General features: G+C 44.3%; 1 protein-coding gene across 1 annotated transcript in view; it reads left to right on the forward strand.

Annotated features, from left to right (window-relative positions):
• The first annotated feature begins 808 nt into the window (after positions 1-808).
• LOC138784478 (ras-related protein Rab-10-like) overlaps positions 809-20,737 on the forward strand; it is a 34,453-nt gene continuing 14,524 nt past the window's right edge. The window contains exons 1-4 of the mRNA XM_069960060.1: positions 809-935; positions 9,464-9,524; positions 12,464-12,602; positions 15,561-15,650. Of these exons, the coding sequence (XP_069816161.1) occupies positions 809-935; positions 9,464-9,524; positions 12,464-12,602; positions 15,561-15,650 (417 nt within the window). The remainder of the gene's footprint in view (positions 936-9,463; positions 9,525-12,463; positions 12,603-15,560; positions 15,651-20,737) is intronic.

Raw genomic sequence — 20,737 nt, forward strand, 5'->3', positions numbered from 1 at the left:
TATATACTCATATGCATAGTCCTCCATGTATGGAGGAGACTGTCACAGTATATTCACACTCTGTATTGTCTCCTCCATGTACACTGTGCTGGCTCTGGTGTTGTTTATACAGTCACTCTACTAACACAGTATATACAGCTACTGGCAGCTGGGGGGATAATGCAGGAAAGAGTAGGGATAGGTACAGATAGTGATAGATTTAGCAAAAATAAATAAATTATAAAATCGAGATTTTACGTGTTTACATATGTGAAATGTAGAAGCCTCTAACACTGATCTTTATCTTAATTCACTATGAGCAATGGGGCAGAATATTCCCTTTATTATTAAGAAAGCATTGTCGTCAAGTTAGGTTCCCTTTGGGTAGCATAATCGGTTGGGGGCCCACTCAGACTTGCTCGCCCCCCCCCCCTAGGCTGAACCCCTAGCTACGCCCCTGGACCTGCCCTATAACTGTTGTTTCTAGGTGGAGTCACCCTTTAAATGCAAATACCCCCCCTAGCTCCTGGGTTTCTACAGAGTTTATCACATCCCCTTACATACAAAACAGCACTGTGTGAGGAGAGGAAAACAAGGAACTCACTTAGAGGAACTGACAGGAGGGACGACAGGGGGCGGGGCTTAGAGTGACAACCCTGAGCACAGGAGGTGACAGGCTGCAGGGAGAGCCTCAGTGTCCGAACACAATGGCCGGACTGTGATGTAAGGTGACCGGGGAGGAGGAGGAGGAGGGAAGGAGTCTGGAGTCAGAGTCCCTCCACCCTGCTGGGACTTGTCAGGCTGCTCAGGACTCAGGCTGCCAGAGGGGATGGCAGGATCCATATATAACAACCTGGTGGCTAAGCTGGTGATGACTGGTGACTCCAATGTGGGCAAGACGTGTATAGTGAGCAGGTACACAGACCACACCATGCCCTCCTACCTCTCCACAGTGGGTGAGTGACACCCTCACAGCTTTACACTCAGATTGCTTCTGCAGTGACCTGTAATATATATATATATACATATATATATATATATATATATATATATATATATATATACAGCCATGTCTCTGTGCCTCATACAGGGAGATAATTATATCTGCTGCATTAAGTAGAATCAGTTATTACTCTCTGCTGATGTAACACTACAACTCCTAGCATGCAGAAGGCTTTCAGAATATACTGAGTAGTAGTTCTGCAATAATTGGGGAGACACAGGATGTGAGGGCATGCTGAGAGTAGTAGTTCTGCAATAATTGGGGAGACACAGGATGTGAGGGCATGCTGAGAGTAGTAGTTCTGCAACACCTGGTGAGACACAAGATGTCAGGCATGCTGAGAGTAATAGTTCTGCAATACCTGGTGAGACACAAGATGTCAGGCATGCTGAGAGTAGTAGTTCTGCAACACCTGGTGAGACACAAGATGTCAGGCATGCTGAGAGTAGTAGTTCTGCAACACCTGGTGAGACACAAGATGTCAGGGCATGCTGATAGTAGTAGTTCTGCAACACCTGGTGAGACACAAGATGTCAGGGCATGCTGAGAGTAGTAATTGTGCAATATCTGGAGAGACATAGGATGCCAGGGCATGCTGAGACTAGTAGTTTTGCTGTACCTGGAGAGACATAGGATGTCAGGGTATGCTGAGAGTAGTAGTTCTGCTATACCTTAAGAGACATAGGATGTCAGGGCATTCTAAGAGTAGTAGTTCTGCTATATCCGGAGAGACATAGGATGTTAGGGCATGCTGATAGTTGTAGTTCTGCTATACCTGGAGAGACATAGGATGTCAGGGCATGCTGAGAGTAGTAGTTCTGCTATATCCGGAGAGACATAGGATGTCAGAGCATGCTGAGAGTAGTAGTTGTGCTATACCTGGAGAGACATAGGATGTCAGGGCATGCTGAGAGTAGTAGTTCTGCTATACTTAGAGAGACATTGGATGTCAGAGCATTCTAAGAGTAGTAGTTCTGCTATATCCGGAGAGACATAGGATGTCAGGGCATGCTGAGAGTTGTAGTTCTGCTATACCTGGAGAGATATAGGATGTCAGGGCATGCTGAGAGTAGTTTTGCTATACCTAGAGAGACATAGGATGTCAGGGCATGCTGAGAGTTGTAGTTCTGCTATACCTGGAGAGACATAGGATGTCAGGGCATGCTGAGAGAAACACAGGCTTTTAGGACATGCTGAGTTTTACAACGGTATATTGCAGATCACTGCTGCAGGATGTAATTCCAGTGATAGGATAGGGGATAATATGCTGATAAATAAATGTCTGTGATTGGAATGTTCACAGAACTTCATATATGACACAGATGTTGGCACAGATTGGGCACCAGTGCCTGTGTGTCTGTCCAGATGTCTGTATCTTATACAGGAGGGTTGGGTTTCTGCAGCCCCATTCATATGCTATGAGAAATTGCATATCCACGGAAGGGATCTGATTTCTGCCACGGATCTTGTCATAGATAAAATAATATGCAAATCCCGACTTCCAACTTTGGCAAAGTTATGATACAATTTTTATCGGTTGAACTTGATAGACTCTTGTGTTTTTTCAACAGTATTAACTATGTAAGATTTGCTACATCAATTGTGTGGCTGGACCGCACGGACAATCACTGGATTGTTTGTGCAACCCAATCTAATTATTGTTATTGGCCACACATCACTTGTTTAGACAGGGAGATGTGCAGGTGAGAGCAATGATTTTATTGGCTACACAAAAGACAACGATCAGCTGAGGAGGCGATCGTTTGCTGATTATTGTCATTCAGCTGCCATTGCTTCATGTAATAGGAGATGCATGGTTGGTGACTAATGAAAGAGTATAGAAAATAATACTATAATACTTACATCCTCAAACGATTTTTCTAACAATTTATTCGTCTAAACACTGATTGTTACAAAAACCAAATCGTTGCTTCAAAATCGTTATATAAGCTCTGCTTATAGGCGGAGATTTATCAAAGGGTGTAAAATTTATCTTGTGCAAACTGCCCACAGCAGCCAATCACAGCTCCTCTTTCCTTTCACCAGAGCTGGAAGCTGAGCTGTGATTGGTTGCTGTGGGCAGTTTTCACCAGTCTAAACTTTACACCCTTTGATAAATGTCCCCCATAGAGTCTAGGAACAGACTGACGATCGGACTGCATGGAGGTGTAAGACCTCAGGCAGTCAGAGAAAACTGTCACTGACAGTTAAATGCTGCAGTTGGCAGCATTTGAGGGAATAATGATGTGAAGGAGCTTGATGCAGTGGCATAGCTACCATAGAGGCAGGCCAGGCAGCTGCAATGGGACCCATGCCGGAGGCCAGACCAGGGATGCACAGGGAGGATAAGAACCATCCTGTGTCCTTCTGCTTAACCCCTTATGTACTGTTATGTGTAAGTGACCCAAAGTTTTTTTTATATGCTGCAACACAGACAGAAGACAATGAAATCTCTAATAACCCCAGACCTCTGTTCTCCAGATCTCATGCAAAGGTCAGGGGTTATCAGTGCACGAGCAGTGAAGCAGAGATCTCCTTGTCTTTTGTTTTTAATCCTTTTTTGTGCTGCAGCATGTTAGTGAGGTTTGTGTTACTTACACACTGCAGTACATAGGGGGCTAAACAGAAGGTACTCTGCTCCTGCACCTAGGTATTTAACCATAAGGGCTCCTAGTGGGCCCTTATAGTTAAAGCGACTCTGTACCCACAATCTGACCCCCCCAAACCGCATGTACCTTCGGATAGCTGCTTTTAATCCAAGATCTGTCCTGTGGTCCGTTTGGCAGGTGATGCAGTTATTGTCATAAAAAATTACTTTTAAAATTGCAGCTCAGTGCCCTACGGGCATATCTGTGCCCTAACTTTGCACCACCCCTCTGTCCCTCCTCCCCACCCTCTTCATCATTAGGAATGCTGCAGGCAGATTGCCTATTATTCCTCACCTGTGTTACCACAGCACATGGGCTGGATCCTTAAGACACCTGTGCAATGTTCAAACAGGAGTAAATGTTCCAGTGGCATTCCTATTGATGAAGAGGGTGGGGAGGGGGGACGAAGGGGGTGGTGCAAAATTAGGGCACAGATACACCAGTAGGGCACGGAGCTGCAATTTTAAAAGTAATTTTGTATGACAATAACTGCATCACCTGCCGAACGGATCGCAGGACAGATCTTGGATTAAAAGCAGCTATCTGAAGGTACAAGTGGTTTTGGGGGGTCAGATTGTGGGTACAGAGTCGCTTTTAATACAGTCGACTAACACAGCAAGCAGCCATTGGCTCTCTGCTCTGCCAGTCCCTTTGTGGCTGCAGGCAGGATTCTTCCTATGGTCACGAGATTTTATTTTTTTGCCCACATTACATATATATATATATATATATATATATATATATATATATATATATATATATACACACAGTGCTTTGTGTTGTGCATGGGGGGGGACGTAAAGTTTTTTTTTTGCAATGGGGCCCCATGAATCTTGGTGGCTGCCGTCCGTCATTAACGGCGAGGACCTGGCTGCTGGTAGCAGCCGGGCCTCATCCCCTGAGAGGTGAGCTCAGTCCCTGAGCCCGTTTTTGTAGAGCCCCTGCAGTTAATGTGTCAAAAAGGCACAGACTTCCATGGCTGGCATACATTTACATCTATTGTCGTTAAGGGGTTAACCTACATTTTTTTCAGATAGCAACCAGTTTACAGGTCAACTTTCATTTCTCAGAGCCTTATAGTATGTATGGTAGATTCGCACATATCGATCCGTTAGGCTGCCATCACATAGTGTAATTTTGCTTTCTACAGAATGCACTTCTGGCTGAAAAACTGCAGTGGCATTTTTATTAAAAAACAAAAAACACAAAACCGCTTACTATGCGTGTCACATCTGCCCTCGTGCTGGGCTCAGAGCTATTCTCCCTTTCGACCCTCGGGCGCCTCACCTCTCTTTGATTCTGCTCCTTCCTTTCCTGGCCAGTGTAAGCATCTCCTCCTCCTAGGGCACGTTCAGATTTGAAGGACTAGTGCATCCTTAAAGGGGTGCTCCAGCATGGGGGCACTTTCTGGGGGGGGACCGGGGAGGAGGTGGCTGAAATAAAAGACTTCCACTCACCTCCCCGGTTTCAGAGGTGGGTCACTCATCGCGGCGCTCCGGTACCCGGTTCCCGTCCGCTTCCTGGTGTCTGACGCCGCCCGAGACGCTACGTCTCAGGGCCGCTCAGCCACTCAGTGAAGGAGGTGGGATCCGAGCGGACTTCAAACGGATCCCGCCTCCTTCACTGAGTGGCTGAGCAGCCCTGAGACGTAGCGTCTCGGGCGGCGTCAGACACCAGGAAGCGGCCGGGAACCGCTATTGGTTTTGGCTCAACAAAATCTGTCACATAATCTACATTTACACAGAAGGAAGAGCGAATTCCACCAAGTGGGTAACATGTCTGTGATGGTAACAATACTGCAGCTGTGTGTGATTATCTAGTCCAGGATAAGGTCAGTTATCCTGTTACTTTGACAGCGGAGGCCTCTTGCACAATTCCCAGAAGAGAATTGGTGACCGGGCCCTGTAGCCCTTACATCAGGAATGGCTGTATGAATGCAGAATAACAAACTGTCATTAGACACAGGGTGTGCCTAATCTTTCTATTGCCTGAGGCCAGATCTGCAGTGTCAGAGGAGTTCTCTTGAAGCTGCTGGGTAATTTCTGTAAAATTCCAGACTGGCATGGAGAACAAAATTTCCACTTGAACTAATCAGTCAGCATGGAAATGGTGACAAACTCTAATGGAACAACCTAAACTGCCTAATATTAAAGTGGAATCATGTTTTCCAGTGATATGAGCTTCTCTTCTTAAAGGGCTGTGCAGGATTAGCAAGAACATGCTTTATTCCGAACACATTGCCATACCTGTCCACAGTTGTGTGTGGTATTGCAGGTTAGCTACATTCCCTTCCATCACCAGGTTGATTGGCGCTTGTTTACTGAACCTGTTACATAGCTTTGTAATCGTGCGGCCAGGTCTTAACAGACAATCGGTAGAACATTTGTGCAGCCCTTGGCTTTTCTCAGCAGTTGGAGCCCTCTTAGAGCCCTATTAGATGGCCTGATCCCATCTGTAAATCTGTCTTTAGAAGACATGATCAGGCGTGTTGACCCTTGTACAGCCTCCACTCATCCTATGGAAGGGGGATACATAAACACTTCTTCATGTAACTCATGCCTCTGACTGTTTTATGTTAAAGTTAAAAATGTCAGATTGAATAAGCAGTTCAATCGGCAGGGTTATAGAGCAGGAGTTGCTGAGCAGATTGATACATAGCTTTGGGGTGAAAGTTCAATAATAACATCAATTATTCACATAAATTGTACTAATTGTGGGCTAATTAGTCAAGTGGGCTGTGCTGCTCAGTGTATGACAGCTATCTGCATATAAGATAGCATATAGAAAGAGTAGGACCACCCACTTGACAAATTATGCTGGAATTAGCTGAATTTACATGATTAATTGACAAATTATCCTTAAACTTTTCACTGTGGTCAACTCTTCCTGCTCTAGTACATCATATCTGCAGAATGGACTGTATATTCAACATTGCTTAAAGGGGTTATCCAGCGCTACAAAAACATGGCCACTTTCCCCCTACTGTTGTCTAGTTTGGGTGGGGTTTTGAAACTCCGTTCCATTGAAGTAAATGGAGCTTAATTGCAAACCGCACCTGAACTGGAACAACAGTAGGGGGAAAAGTGGCCATGTTTTTGTAGCGCTGGATAACCCCTTTAATTTCTTTAAAAGCCCTTTATTTTTTCTACTATATTGTGAGAATATAAGCAGTTACGGGTGATTTACATGTGTCCTATTTTTCGTCCCAGATTTAGGTACAGTGTTTTAAGCCAGGGGTAGGGAACCTTGGCTCTCCAGCTATTGCAAAACTACAACTCCCATCATGCCTGGACAGCCAAAGCTTCACAGACTGTGAAGAATAGTTTTGATGCACTACATTGAGATATGTTAGGGCTCTTTTACACAGGCCAATTATTGGTAATAAGCATACCTAGGAACACTCAATCACAAGATAATCGGCCTGGGTGCCAGCGATCATTCATTGGCTAATTGTGTACTGCTGGCAAACATCTCAGCCCCGATCCCACCTCCCAAAGTTAGAGAAAGTAAAAGCTGTGCGCTGTGGGGCTCTCAGGGGCTCAATAATAGGAGTGGCAGTACTGAAATGACCTTGATACCCCTGCTGTGCAAGGTCACTATAGAAAAACCAGGCAGATTTAGAAGAAAAAAAAACAGATATGACTTAAGTGCACAACAACATTTTAGTAAAGATCTAGTGTAAAGCTTTACGTTCACCTTTGAACATGAATTTACAGTACACATGTAGAATTTATGACCATACCACAAGCAATGAGCAGTTTAGTTAGGGAAGATTGTCTTGCAAAGGGTAGAATGTAAAGGTGAACATGGTAAAAAAGCATTGTCCAGACAATACAAAACTAAAATAAACATCAAAGTAGTAAAAACATAGGTCTTCATAAGTTATATTACAAGACATACGTACGTTAAACAGGATAAACTTGTCAGGAGGAGATGTTTGCATTCCTCTAATACCTTAAGGTCTAGGCAGATAGCCAAAAGGGAAGAATCTTTATTTTAGAAATCTTAAATTGTTTAATTGAGCTCTTCAGATGAATGAGGGAGTTATCAGCCATTGGGAATGCCTTAGGTATTTTGTGTGACCAAGGTGGGATTTCTTTCTAGCTCGCTAATACAGTGAAAGAGTTGTAAGCATTTCTTATTAATATAAAACAAAAAATAAGGTAACAAAAATAAAAAAAAGTCACCTTATTTTATACACAGTGGTGCCTTGGATTACGGGCATAATTCATTCCGGGACTGTGCTTGTAATCCAAATCCACTCTTAAACCAAAGCAAATTTTCCCATAACAAATCACTGAAATGCAGACAATTGGTCCCATAGGTCCAGGGCATTCCCACCCTTGTGCGTTGGAGAGTTAGAATGCGGAGAGAGGCCAAGAGAGGACATCAGAGAAAGAAACTGAGCGGCTGGTGGGGAGAATGGGTTGTTAATGGGTATGTTAAATCACTCATGATCAGAGCAGGAATATCAGAAGATAGAAAGTAAGGAAGCCAGGTAGAAAATTGATCAAGAAACTTAGGTGAACCAGGGGGCCGATAGATGACTGCGACTCTCAAGGAAAACAGATGGAAAAGTCGTAAGGTGTGAACCTCAAAAGAGGAAGGGCACAGGGGGAATGACCTGGTAAGTGCAGTCTGGGGAGAGAAGTACACCAACTCATCCACCATGCCTGTTATCAGGTCTAGGGGTATGGGAAAGCGTTGGTAAGAGGGGCGGGTGAGGCTGTGTCCGAATCTTGTAGCCATGTTTCTGTTAGAGCCAGCAGATTGAGCGATTTAGTAATGAACATATCAAGAATTTCGGTAAGTTTGTTACAGACAGACCTGGCATTCCACAGTGCACAGTTATTGCGGATAGGACTAGGCAAACAGCGATTCCTGACAAGGTTATCAGGGTTTCTGCAGGTGGTAGGTGAAGAGAAGCTGTTAGTGAAAGAGGGAGGACCAAGGTTAGGAGAAATGTCTCCCGCTGCAAGAAGGAGGAGAATTGTAAGAGATACACACACAAACATACACACACACATATACACTAACACACAAAGATACACACACACAATTCACTGTATCTGTGTATATATGCATTTGTGTATACATTTTAGGTATGTGTTCCAGCAGTTTAGGTGTAGTCTGATGGTAAAATATCAAGAACCTTACAAACCACATTGTAAAGCCTTGGAATCTGTCCCACTTTTCCGGGATTTGCTTGGAAAAAGCCTATGGCCACAACAACACCATTTTTTTGACGGCTGTCAGGTCACAGCCAAATAATGGATTTTTTTTTTTTTTACTTGACATTGTGTGGAGGTGGCGTATTGCTGTATTCTGCAGTTTGCCATAGAATTTGAGTGAAATAACAGTCCACATGTCATCTGCCACTCCATTCACAACCGTTTGGACAAAAACTTAATTGGTGATAATTGTAGTATTAGGATTACTGTGAAACCTGGGCCAAAGCAGCAGTGTAAAGATACCAAATAATTAGGGTTCGAGATGAGTGAACCTTGCACATTCTCAGGCTTGTCCAAACCTGAATGCTCTGCATTTGATGACCGGTGGTTGAAGAAGTTGGGTGCAGCCCTAAGGCTGTTTGGAAAACATAGATCCAGCCATAGGCTGTATCCGTGTTTTCCAGGACTCCCTAGGGCTGCATCCAGGTTCTTCAGCCAGAGCTTTTTGGTTTGAACAACCCAATAGTTAGGACATATGATACAACATCTATGAGAAAAATACCGATATGCTCAGACACAGATACTATGGTTTGCTTGGCCATAAAATGGCACAGACCATGGCTCTGCCAAATGTTATGTGACTATGTTTATTCATTTTCTAGGCATTGACTTTAAAACAAAGACAGTCCACATTGATGACACTCCATTAAAGCTTCAGATCTGGTAAGCATATACAGCATATGTACCTGAATACTGAAGGCAATTACCTCTAGCTAAAATAGCTTTAGCTTTAATGTAGGATGTAATACCCTACAATCTCTAGCTCTGAGAAAAGTTGAGTTTTTGTTTCCTCTTTATGTGAGACATGCCTGTTGTCCTGTATCTGACTTGGACTGTAAGTGGTTCAGTGGCAAATAATCAAATCAAAACTGCCTGCACCAAAATTAGGAGCCCCTTGCAAAAGGAGCGTGGCTTACCAGTAAGTGGGTGTAGTCTAGCTATAAAGGGGCATGGCTTAAATATACCCCAAAATGTTGTAATTGTTTGGGTCACATTTTGGCGTGAAAGTAAGCAACTTATTAGATGTCTCTAAGACATGTCAAAAGTGGCCATTTAAAATGATTTCTCGAATTTTGGTCCTGCCAAATTTTCCAACTACCATATTTTCCGGGGTATAAGACGACTTTTTAACCCCGAAAAATCTTCTCAGAAGTCGGTGGTCGTCTTATACGCCGGGTATGGTAACCCCATACAGTGGAGGGGCTCAAAAATGGCCGCATCCCCACCGTATGGGGCAACCACTATAAGAAAACAAAAGTTAACTCACCTGGCGCCCGTTCCCGGCCTCTGCACGTCTTCTGTTCCGTTCCAGGCGCAGGCAGTGGGACGTACACTGACTGCGCCAGGGATCCCCGAAGCTCTCCCGAGCAGCCGAGCAACTCATCGGAGAAGCTTGGAGACGCTCGGCTGCCAGGAGAGCTTCGGAAGAATGACAGAGGCTTCGGGTACTTCCGGAGCCACCCCAAGTCTCTGTCATTCTTCCGAAGTTCTTCCGGCAGCCGAGCGTCTCATCTGCTCGGGAGAGGTTCGGGTATCCCGGCGCAGTCAGTGTACGTCAGTACGGGACAGAAGATGCGCGGAGGCCGGAGCCCAGGTGAGTTAACTGTTTTTTTTTTTTTCCATTTAGCTGCAGTCAACCCCTGCCTGACCGCAGCAAGGCTGCGGTCCGGCAGGGGTTAACATTTTCCGGTGCATAGGGCGAACCCATGACAATCTTCTTAAAAGTCAGGGGTCGTCTTATACCCCCATTCGCCTTATACGCAGGAAATACAGTATATGTTTATAAAAAAAAGTGGTATGATAATACAAGTCTTGGACTGCTCCTAATCTTTAACTTTACCCTGTGCACCAAAGCTTGGCTGCGTCTGCCCTGGCGGTCACAGGAAAGATTACAAATAGCAAGAAAAGTAATGTAGGAAATCATTGGTGTCTACTGAACTAACTAAACATTCTGTAGGCCTGTAACTGTGAGGAGCAAGGTGGCAAAACAGCCTATTGTCGTGTCACCGCTGCACTCACTAGCCATCAGCTTGGTATGAACAAAGGCTGGTGCTTTAATATGAAGTACATATGACCTGTTGTTGCTGAATAATCAGCCAGATTCGATCATTTTCCATCCTGAGATACAACATTAAGGAATTATCTTTTACATTTCTGAATATAATTGCATCTCTCCAGTAGCGACCTGCATATGAATAAAAATATTTTTATTGATTATTGATTATATTAAACCCTATAATCCTAAAAGGGTAAGCCCATCTAGAGATGTTATCCCCTATCCATAGAATAACAAACTGATCTTGGAAGTCCAACTGCAGGGGGTCCAAACAATCCCAAGAAAAGGGAAATATTTGTCCCAGGCAGGAATAGAGCTCACTGCATGAGCAGGTCCGACGTCAGGTCAGACATCAGTGACAAAATGTAATGCACAATGCAGGGGCCTAGATAGGATAACACAACACAAAGCACTATATATATATATATATATATATATATATATATATATATTAGTCTGTGATGTGGCCAGAGGCAGAATGCTGCCTGCATCCACAAAATTGGCAGGCAGGGCAGAAATCCAATGGCTGCTTGCTCTGTCAGTCCGCTGTATTTAACTATAAGGGCCCATTAGAAGCCCTTGTGGATAAATACATAGGTGCAGGAGCAGACTACCTTCTGCTTAACCCTTTATGTAATCCAGTGTGTAAGTGACCCAATGTTCAAAAGACAAGGACATCTTTGTTCTACTGCTGGTGCACTGATAACCCCTGACCTCTGCACAGCAGGCAGTGAGAACAGAGGTCAGGGGATATCAGTGCAGGGAAGCAAAGTTTTTTTCTGCCTGTTAACCCTTTTTTGTGTTGCAGCATGTAAGTAAACATTGGGTCACTTACACACCGCAGTACATAAGGGGTTAAGCAGAAGGACACAGGTCATTCTTATCTTCTTCCCAAGCCCTTTAGCAACCGCCTACCCTGCCTCTATAGTAGCTACGCCACTGGCACAATGATAGCTGAACTTGGAGGTACCCTCTGACTCAAATGGGTCATCCCAAGATTATATGTTATGTGATAAGTATCTGGTGTTGGTGCTTAGATCACAAGAAATAAATCACAAGAAAAGAGATGCTCTATTCCAGACAGAATGGATCAGCAATGTGCATACCCAACCTCCCTCCATTCATTCACAATTTGGATGCAGAAAATAACCAACCTGTGTACTTGGCTATCTTTAGCCATCCTATAGGAGGTGAATAGAAAGAAGAAGAAGGATGTTTGTTGTTGCTGCTGCTTTACTCATGAATGGTGGGGTTCCCGAGGTTGGATATTTTTCACCTATTCTTTTAGATAATAAATTATAATCTTGGAATAACCCCTATAAATTATCCATGTGTGCTCACAAACTCAGCTAGGTGGATATATGAAAATTACCATTACCCCAAATTAGCTAAAAACCCAAGCACTCAAGCAAGCCTCAGCATATAGATATCCTGCTTTAAAAATGCAAAAGCAAACTGTGATGATAGTCTGAATTATATTTCAGGGGAGACATTGGAGGTGGTCTACATTGTATGGTGCTGTAATTCATGGCTAAATGTGTTTCAGGGACACAGCGGGACAGGAAAGGTTCCATACGCTAAGTGTCAGCTACTTCCGGGGTGCTCATGGATTTATTCTCGTGTACGACATCACTAATCCCGTCTCATTTGAAAATACATCTTTATGGATGAAAGACATTAAAATGGTAAGAAATAAGTTGAGATATTAAAGGGTAAAGTGGACAGATGAGCTGTCCACAGCTGTCCATTTTATGGAGTATTGCTTATTCAAGACAAAGGTGCTGAGCTGTGGTACCTGACACAGCCCACATGTTGCTGTTTCTGCAAGAAAGATGAAAATAGGGATATCCTAGAGCAGGGATGGGGAATCTGTGTCATCCAGCTGTTGCAGAACTACGATTCCCATCATGCCAGGACAGCCAAAGCTGCAGGTCCCCCATCCCTGTCCTAGAGGATGTTTACCTTGTCCGGGACCCTGGAGCAGGAGCAGAGACACTAACAAAGAGCAGCTCTCAACCCCAAATTAAACCCATGAAAGAAATTTAGTAACAGTGTTATTGCTGATACAGAACTTCATTGACAGTGATACAATGACATTATTATGATGTAATGTTGTTGACAAGGACAGTAGCTTTTCAGAGATCATTTTTAATACTTTATACAGGGCATATCATTGCTTCATCTGTTTTCAGTCCTGAGAATGGGGAATCTCATGCTGTCCTATCTTAGGGCATAAAAAGTAATGATCACTGTCTACCAGGTGCAGCACTATAGTCGTCTGTGACGTGTGGGCAGCTTGGAGTTCTCTGTATTTGTGAACAGCAGGCTTCCCTGCCCAACCACTTATGATTGACGGTTTTCCCCCTATGGACAGTAATGGAGGAAAGCTGTCAGTCATCTCTAGTCTCAGAAAGTGCTTGGTTTGCCCTACACCTAGTAAACGTTGATATCATATAAAGTATTGCATACTGACAAGTAATTGACACACCACTATAATCAGGGTGTGAGCCACTATTATATGTTTTACCTAAATAGGGCAAAGTAAATCTGGTAACTTATTCCCTTGAAAGTGATACTGTGACTTCATCTCGCTTCATTTCATCGGTGGACAGTGTCACCTAGGCAGGGCTACACAGCAGCTGTGCCCCATTTGACTGGGAAGAGGCCCAATGAAGCCCCGCCTAGGTAACATTGTCCAGTGATGAAATGAAGCAATTTTACAGAAGAAAGACACAGACAAGTTTTATACAGGTGTATATCAAATGTGCGGCATCTAAGTTTGTGGAAGGTGACAGTATTATGCAGATGTGCAACTCATCTGTTTTATTGTATTAGGCCTCGTCCATCATTTTTTTCTATCCAGAAATTAGAATCCTGATTTACGGAAAGCAAAGGGCCCATTGAATTCTGGGGTCTTTTGCAGTCCGGGCTTTATATACTTTATCCCCTTCACAAGTGCATTATGGTCTTGCCCAAGGATGTGTGGAAGAGACCAAGTAGGTGACAACCTGAAGGAGTATCCCTATCTCAACATTTATGTAATACTCACAGGGCCAGCACCCTGTAGCGGCTGGCTTGTTTGCAGTAAACAGAGGTGGCTGGTATTCCAAAAGCAGCTACACTTTCCATAGGAGTAAATGGGAGTTATAGAAACAGAATAGCTAAACTGTTTCCACTACTCCTAAGTTACCTGTAACTAGTCCAGAAATGTTAAGATGGGAATACACTTTAGGGTAGCTTCACACGTACCAGATCCGCAGCGGATTTCACGCTGTGATTTGCATCGAAATCCGCTGCAGATCCTGGTATAGTGAAGTTCTATGGGGTCAAAGACCCGCAGCAGAATTTTTTTTCTGCTGACGATATGCGACACGGCCCCTTTAACCCTCGGCTGCCCGCAGCCTCGCCCCAGAGCATACATTACCTGCTTGGCGCCGTGGCTGTGTGAAGCTCCCGACTCCCCTCACTCCTCATCAGCCAATCAGTGCTGCCATGCCGTGTTCTTTTAGTGTTCTAATGCGGGTGCATCAGCACACGCCTGCATCTGAACTCCCCATAGGACACAATGAAGCAAGCGGCCGGAGCTGCTTGCTTCATTGTGTGAACTGACAGTGTTTTCTACGGCCGCAATTCACTGAATTGCGGCTGCAGAAAACTGACAAGTCAGTTCTTTGCGGCACCGCACGGGATCCCGGCCGGAGCATATACGATGTGTATACGCTCCGGCCGGGATCCCATAGAACAATAGGTATTGTTCTACAACATGCAAAGAACGGTCGTTGTTGGCGATGGCAACAGCGGCCGTACTTTTACGTAGTGTGAACATAGCCTAAAACTAAAGCAGATTGAGCTAGCAATGAGCAGATACTACAAGATGAAGTGGATACTTGGCATTTGGCTCTGGAGTGCAATGCATGCTGGGAGATGTAGTTTCCTGGACTGCGCCATCTTGGATATAGACCGTTCTTTAGAAAAACATGTAGCTCAGGAATGGCAGCAGCTAGAAACATGGGAGATGGCTGAAAATACTCAGGTTTTTAGTCCTTGGGTGGAATACCACTTTAATAATGCAAGGCAGTGATAGAGAGTGCATGGTGCAGCTCACCCGCTCGTGTTCAGAAGAAACACCTGATTTTGTAACTTTGCAGACAGCCATCAGCTAGGAAACAGCTATCATTTGTTTTATCTCCCTATCAGCTATCTCACCATGCTTGAAGCTCTGAGCATGATATAAAGCTGACAGATTCCCTTTTAAAATAGTTGCATTTCCATTAATACAGGGCTTTGTTTCTCCAAGCATCCTGAATTTTCTAGAATTTTAGACCATATATTTAACACATCACATGAAAGTCTAACACTATTACTTGTCATTAATAACTGTATTTATCTCAATCTCTGGCCCATTCATTTACATTTAATTCCCAGTAATAAGATTTGGCAAGAGCTGAAATCATGTCATTGGCATTGTTGGATGAAAATAGCACAGAAATGTGTAAGACTTCATATAACCGGCTTGTGATATGCCAGTGCTTTTCATTGTAAGCCTGTCTGTCATCTACAATGGACGCGTGCTTTGTACTTTCCAGAAAGCTATCCATTTAGAAAGTCACTGTCTCTCTTTGCAATTTGGTTTTGTGATTCAGAAAGCTGGTGAAGAAGTAGAAGTTGTTCTCCTGGGAAATAAGTGTGACAGGGAAGACGAACGCGAGGTTTCGAAAGAAAGAGGGGAAAAGGTAAGCATTGATTGTCTCTGCATATAAAAGTATTTGAGTTAGCCGGGTACACTGCATCTGTAAGGCGCCTGACCATGCAGCTCCGTCATTAAGAACTAATGTTGCTTAGAATGGAATTCTCATTCTGCAATATTGATTGCACCTTTTTCTTAAGCTGTAAGTTTGAAAAATGTCTTTTAATTCAAGTATTAAAGTTTTATCCACTGGTTCAAACTTTGGAAGCTTATTTATTACATATTAGCGTTATTTGTTACTCTCCCGCAGAATGGAATGTCTTTGTGTGGGATACAAATATACTGAAATCTATTGCGTCTTCCCATCTTCTTGAGTCTTATATTTTCTTTGTTAAAAGACACAGTATTGTTTGTTGTAAGATGTCTGAATAAACCTGGTAAAAGGTATGCGTAGGTTGCATTTTTTATAAAATATAAATAATATATTAATAATCTGTGTAAAGAGTTCTACTCCTGAGCGGACCTATATGCAGCACATCAGGTTGATGCAGCTCCCTAGTTACAGACAGATACTACTATGTGTGTATACAGATCCTGCAGTTATGTAGTGTTTGCCTTCACCCGTGGTTCTTCCCAGCTCACTATGGAGCACTGCAGTTGCACCTTTTGTCAGTATTATTTGCACACACCATATTGTATATCTCTTAGGTAAAATGTGCAATGTTTGTGCACCAAAACAAATCAATGTAAATAGTCAGTTGCAGACAATCTGCAGAAGGTCCACAGCCTGTGAATGTACCCTTAGGGCCAGTTTACACGGAGTAAAATCAGCAGAATTACGCAGCGGAACTTTCCACTGCAGAATCCCGCCTGCCTCATTGTGACACTGTTTCACTATGGAAGGGCTTGCGCACCTCCACTTCCATCACTCTCCGCTTAGAGAATTGACATGTCAGCTCTTTGAGCAGACAGCCACCGAGAGCCATAGGTGGGGAGTCGTTATACACCTTAGACCTTAAGGGCCCTATTACATGGGGCGATTATCTGCCAAATCAGGACCATTTGGGCAGATATGCCCCGTGTAATAAAGAGAGTGATCAGCCGAGGACCCGATCATCGAATGATTGTTGTCTTTTAGCAGGTTTAAAGATTATCACCCGCATCAATGTGTGTAATAGGATCGTATCACCCTGTTTACTAGGAGGTATGTGGTCTGCGGCTGATGGAAGTGCAGCAAAAATAATTAAGTAATACTTTTCCCTTTACATGCTTCCTGGTGTCCTCCCAGCTTCTCCAGGCTTACTGTAGCCGCAGCTGAAGCTTCTGAAGTAGTCTCTGCATTGACAAGCCGCTCAGCCAATCACTAGCTATAATGGTACAAAGTCCAGGTGAGTAATTGGATAAGATGCCTATCACCTCAGAGACGTCTCAGAAGGGCCAGCGGCGGTTGTGGGGAATGCGGGGAGAAGCCGCAAGGAAGGCAGGGAGCATGGAAAGGTCACTGCATAGTCTAGTGTAAATGTGATCTGAGGTCACTGCATAGACTAGTGTAAATGTGATCTGAGGTCACTGCATAGACTAGTGTAAATGTGATCTGAGGTCACTGCATAGTCTAGTGTAAATGCCATCCAAGTTCTGTGCACTGTGTAGTGTAAATGCCATCTGAGGTCAGTACATAGTCTAGTGTAAATGCCATCTGAGGTCAGTACATAGTCTAGTGTAAATGCCATCTGAGGTCAGTACATAGTCTAGTGTAAATGCCATCTGAGGTCAGTACATAGTCTAGTGTAAATGCCATCTGAGGTCAGTACATAGTCTAGTGTAAATGCCATCTGAGGTCAGTACATAGTCTAGTGTAAATGCCATCTGAGGTCAGTACATAGTCTAGTGTAAATGCCATCTAAGGTCAGTGTACTGTGTAGTGTAAACTCCCCCCCCCCCTGGTGAGAGCACTGTCTAGTGTAAATGCCACCTCTTGTGTAAACGGTCAGTGCATTGTCTAGAGTAAACATTGCCCCCTGGTCGGTGGACAGTCTAGTATAAATGCTGCTTCTTGTCAGTGCACAGATTTGTTTAATGGGCCAGGTCTTTATGGGATGGAATGGAAGGAAGGAAGAGAAAGGGGTAGTGGGAGACACAAACTGCTGTGGAGGGAGGTTGTGGCTTTGGATGGGTGGGTGGTGGGGGAGACAGGGTTTAGGTGGGGCTGTGGGTAGAGAAGACACTAAACACAGTTGCTAGCAGTTACGCTGTGGGGGTTGTGAGGCACATAACAAAAATCTTTTCACTGAAGCTATTGTCTGTACAGGACACATACATGCAGGCAGCAGCTTCCACATCTCCCTGACACTCACTGTACACTGTCAGAGTCATCTCTGCTGCTTGTAGAGAGGGATATAGAGACTCCCCTGCTCCCGAGGTAATACTAGGAGGGAACAGCATTGCTGGGAGATGCTGCCACCTACTTGTGGTAATAATAATTAATATTACCAGAGAGATAACTATTACAGCTCTGTGAAGATGACTGACCTTAGGATACCTTGAGGGCGTATACCTAGTAACTGTAAAAGTCACTCTTCCCCTTTTGTACCTTGTATGATGAATCTGACTATAGAATGACATTGACAGGCATGCTGTTTCTTGTGCAATCTATTGTAGGGTAGAACATTGCTCATTTTATGTATGTTTTACAGGAAATTTACAAGTTATATCTATAACACAGAAAGCGCTACCATTGAATATAATCTATCTCCTATCTATCTATCTATCTATCTATCTATCTATCTATCTCCTATCTATCTATCTATCTCCTATCTATCTATCTATCTATCTATCTATCTATCTATCTATCTATCTATCATGGCTGCAAGTCCTAGATAGTCCTTTATCTTTATACAGTATATATTTATTGCTTCAGTAGCACTGGGGCTTTTTAGTCTCTGTATTGCAGCCTGTAAGTCCCAGGCCAACCACAGGTCTGATAACATGAACTACGAGCAGTTTCTGCCAGACCACAGATCTAATCTTTATGATTCTGTTTCAGCCATGGTTATAATGGCTGTAATATAGATGCTTAATGTGGCTAGATTATGGCCATCTGAATGAGACATATCTTCTATCTCTATTCATCTGTTCCTATATCTAAAAATTGAAAAAAGGAGCAGCGGTCAAGATAAAACACGCATTTGGTGCCATCGACCTGGATCTTGGCATAAAATCCTTTGAGGTCTTCTGGTGTTTGTGCTTTTTTTGTGCATCTGTCCCAAGGCCTTCATCACCACTAATGTAGTTCTACTGATATTTAAGGGCCAGTTCACACTGAGAAAACTCGGCAGAATCCCACCTGCTTTAGTGTGACACTGTTTCACTATCGGAGGGCTGGCACAGCTATCCACTCTAAGAATTCACTTGTCCGCCAATTTTACTCCATGTGAACTGGTTCACTGATTTTACTCCGTATGAACTGGCCCTTAAAGGGAAACTCCGAGCAGCCTTGTTAAAAAAAAACCCTTCCAAACAATGCAAGGTTGTTACATATGTTCCCCCTGATAATCTTAATGTGGTTTTACAGTAGTCCCGCTCCTCTGATGCCGTTTTATGTCTGGTCCGTTTCTCTTGTTGTTTCTGTTCACCTGCACTGCTATCAGACTACATTTCCCAGTCTTTGCTCAGAACATTCTGTTTCTCAAGCCCTCATAACCCTCATGCTTATGCCCTGCCCTCCTTAAGGGCCTCCAACCAGGGTCGGCCTTTGGGTTGTGCAACCTCTGCAATTGCACAGAGCGCATCACTCCTGGCAAGTTAGGGGGCGCCCCAGCCTCCTGCAGTGGCAAAGTGAACAGTGCGGACAGCCGCCCCGCTATTCACTTAGCCACCACAGAGGTCAGGTGCCTGGCATCCCAAGACCTGCTCTGGCCCTTTAACTGTGAGGCTCATAAGTTAAATGACGCGGCGCCCCCTCACTGACAGAGCGGGAGTCATTGGCTCCCACTCTGTCAGTCACTCTTGTGCCGCCTGTGGTCACAAGAGGTTGCAGTCTCCGACATACTGATGGCCAAGTGACGTCACTGGAGCACTGCCCGCCGAGCTGAGGAGAGGAGCCAGGGAGCCAGGTGAGTTCAAGTGTCTGTTTGCGTGTGTGTTTGTGTGTTCCTACATGGGATAGGATGGGATGGGGAGAGGGTAGGGGAGTAGGGCAACTACCTACATGGTGAGAGGAGAGGGGAGGGGATGGCAACTACCTACCTACAACTACCCAAATGGTGAGAGGGAGGGGAGGGATGGCAACTACTTACATATGATGAGGGGAGGAGGGGGGCAACTACCTACCTACAACTACCTACATGGGGAGTGGAGGCAACTACCTACAACTACGTACATGGGGAGAGGGGAGGGGGCAACTACCTACCCACAACTACCTATGCGGGGAGAGGGGAGGGGGCAACTACCTACCTACAACTAATTACCTACCTACAACTACCTACATGAGAAGAGGGAAAGGGAGAGGAAAAGGGAGGGGGCAAATACCTACCTACAATTACCATATCTACCTACATCTATCTACACCTACCTACAGCTACCTACATGGGGGAGGGGATGGGGGAAAATACCTACCTACAGCTACCTACACCTACCTGCCTACAGCCACCTATCTGCTGATTGGAGGGGATGTGGTGTCTTTATTACCAGGTACAGGGACGTGCACTTGGCTTCACCAATTAATCTTCATGTGTAAAAAAAAGCTAGATGTACAGAAGGGTCTATGTTATTTCTACAGCTACCCCCATCCACTCTCTCCTCTCCGTACAGCTCTCTGCCACCCATTGCCCCTTATTATTTAAATCCCCCTCCTCTTATCTGTCTCCTATTGTTTTAATGGCTAACCCCCATTTCACATCTTTCCCCCAATTTTCCCTTATATCCATCTTCTCCCTGCCCTTCTCTCCTTCTTCCTGTTTCTGATACTGCCAATTCCCTCTCAATGATCTATCTATCTCAGGAGGCCGCTCGCTATGACATTCTGGCGACATATAAGTGGGCTTGTCTAATATATGGGTGCACAGAGCTGCCTGACTACTATTTGGGGGAATGTTTTGGGCATACTGCTTATATAGCGGCACAGAGGGGGCCTGA

This window comes from Dendropsophus ebraccatus, chromosome 2 (genome assembly GCF_027789765.1).
Source record: "Dendropsophus ebraccatus isolate aDenEbr1 chromosome 2, aDenEbr1.pat, whole genome shotgun sequence".
Lineage (NCBI taxonomy): Eukaryota > Metazoa > Chordata > Amphibia > Anura > Hylidae > Dendropsophus > Dendropsophus ebraccatus.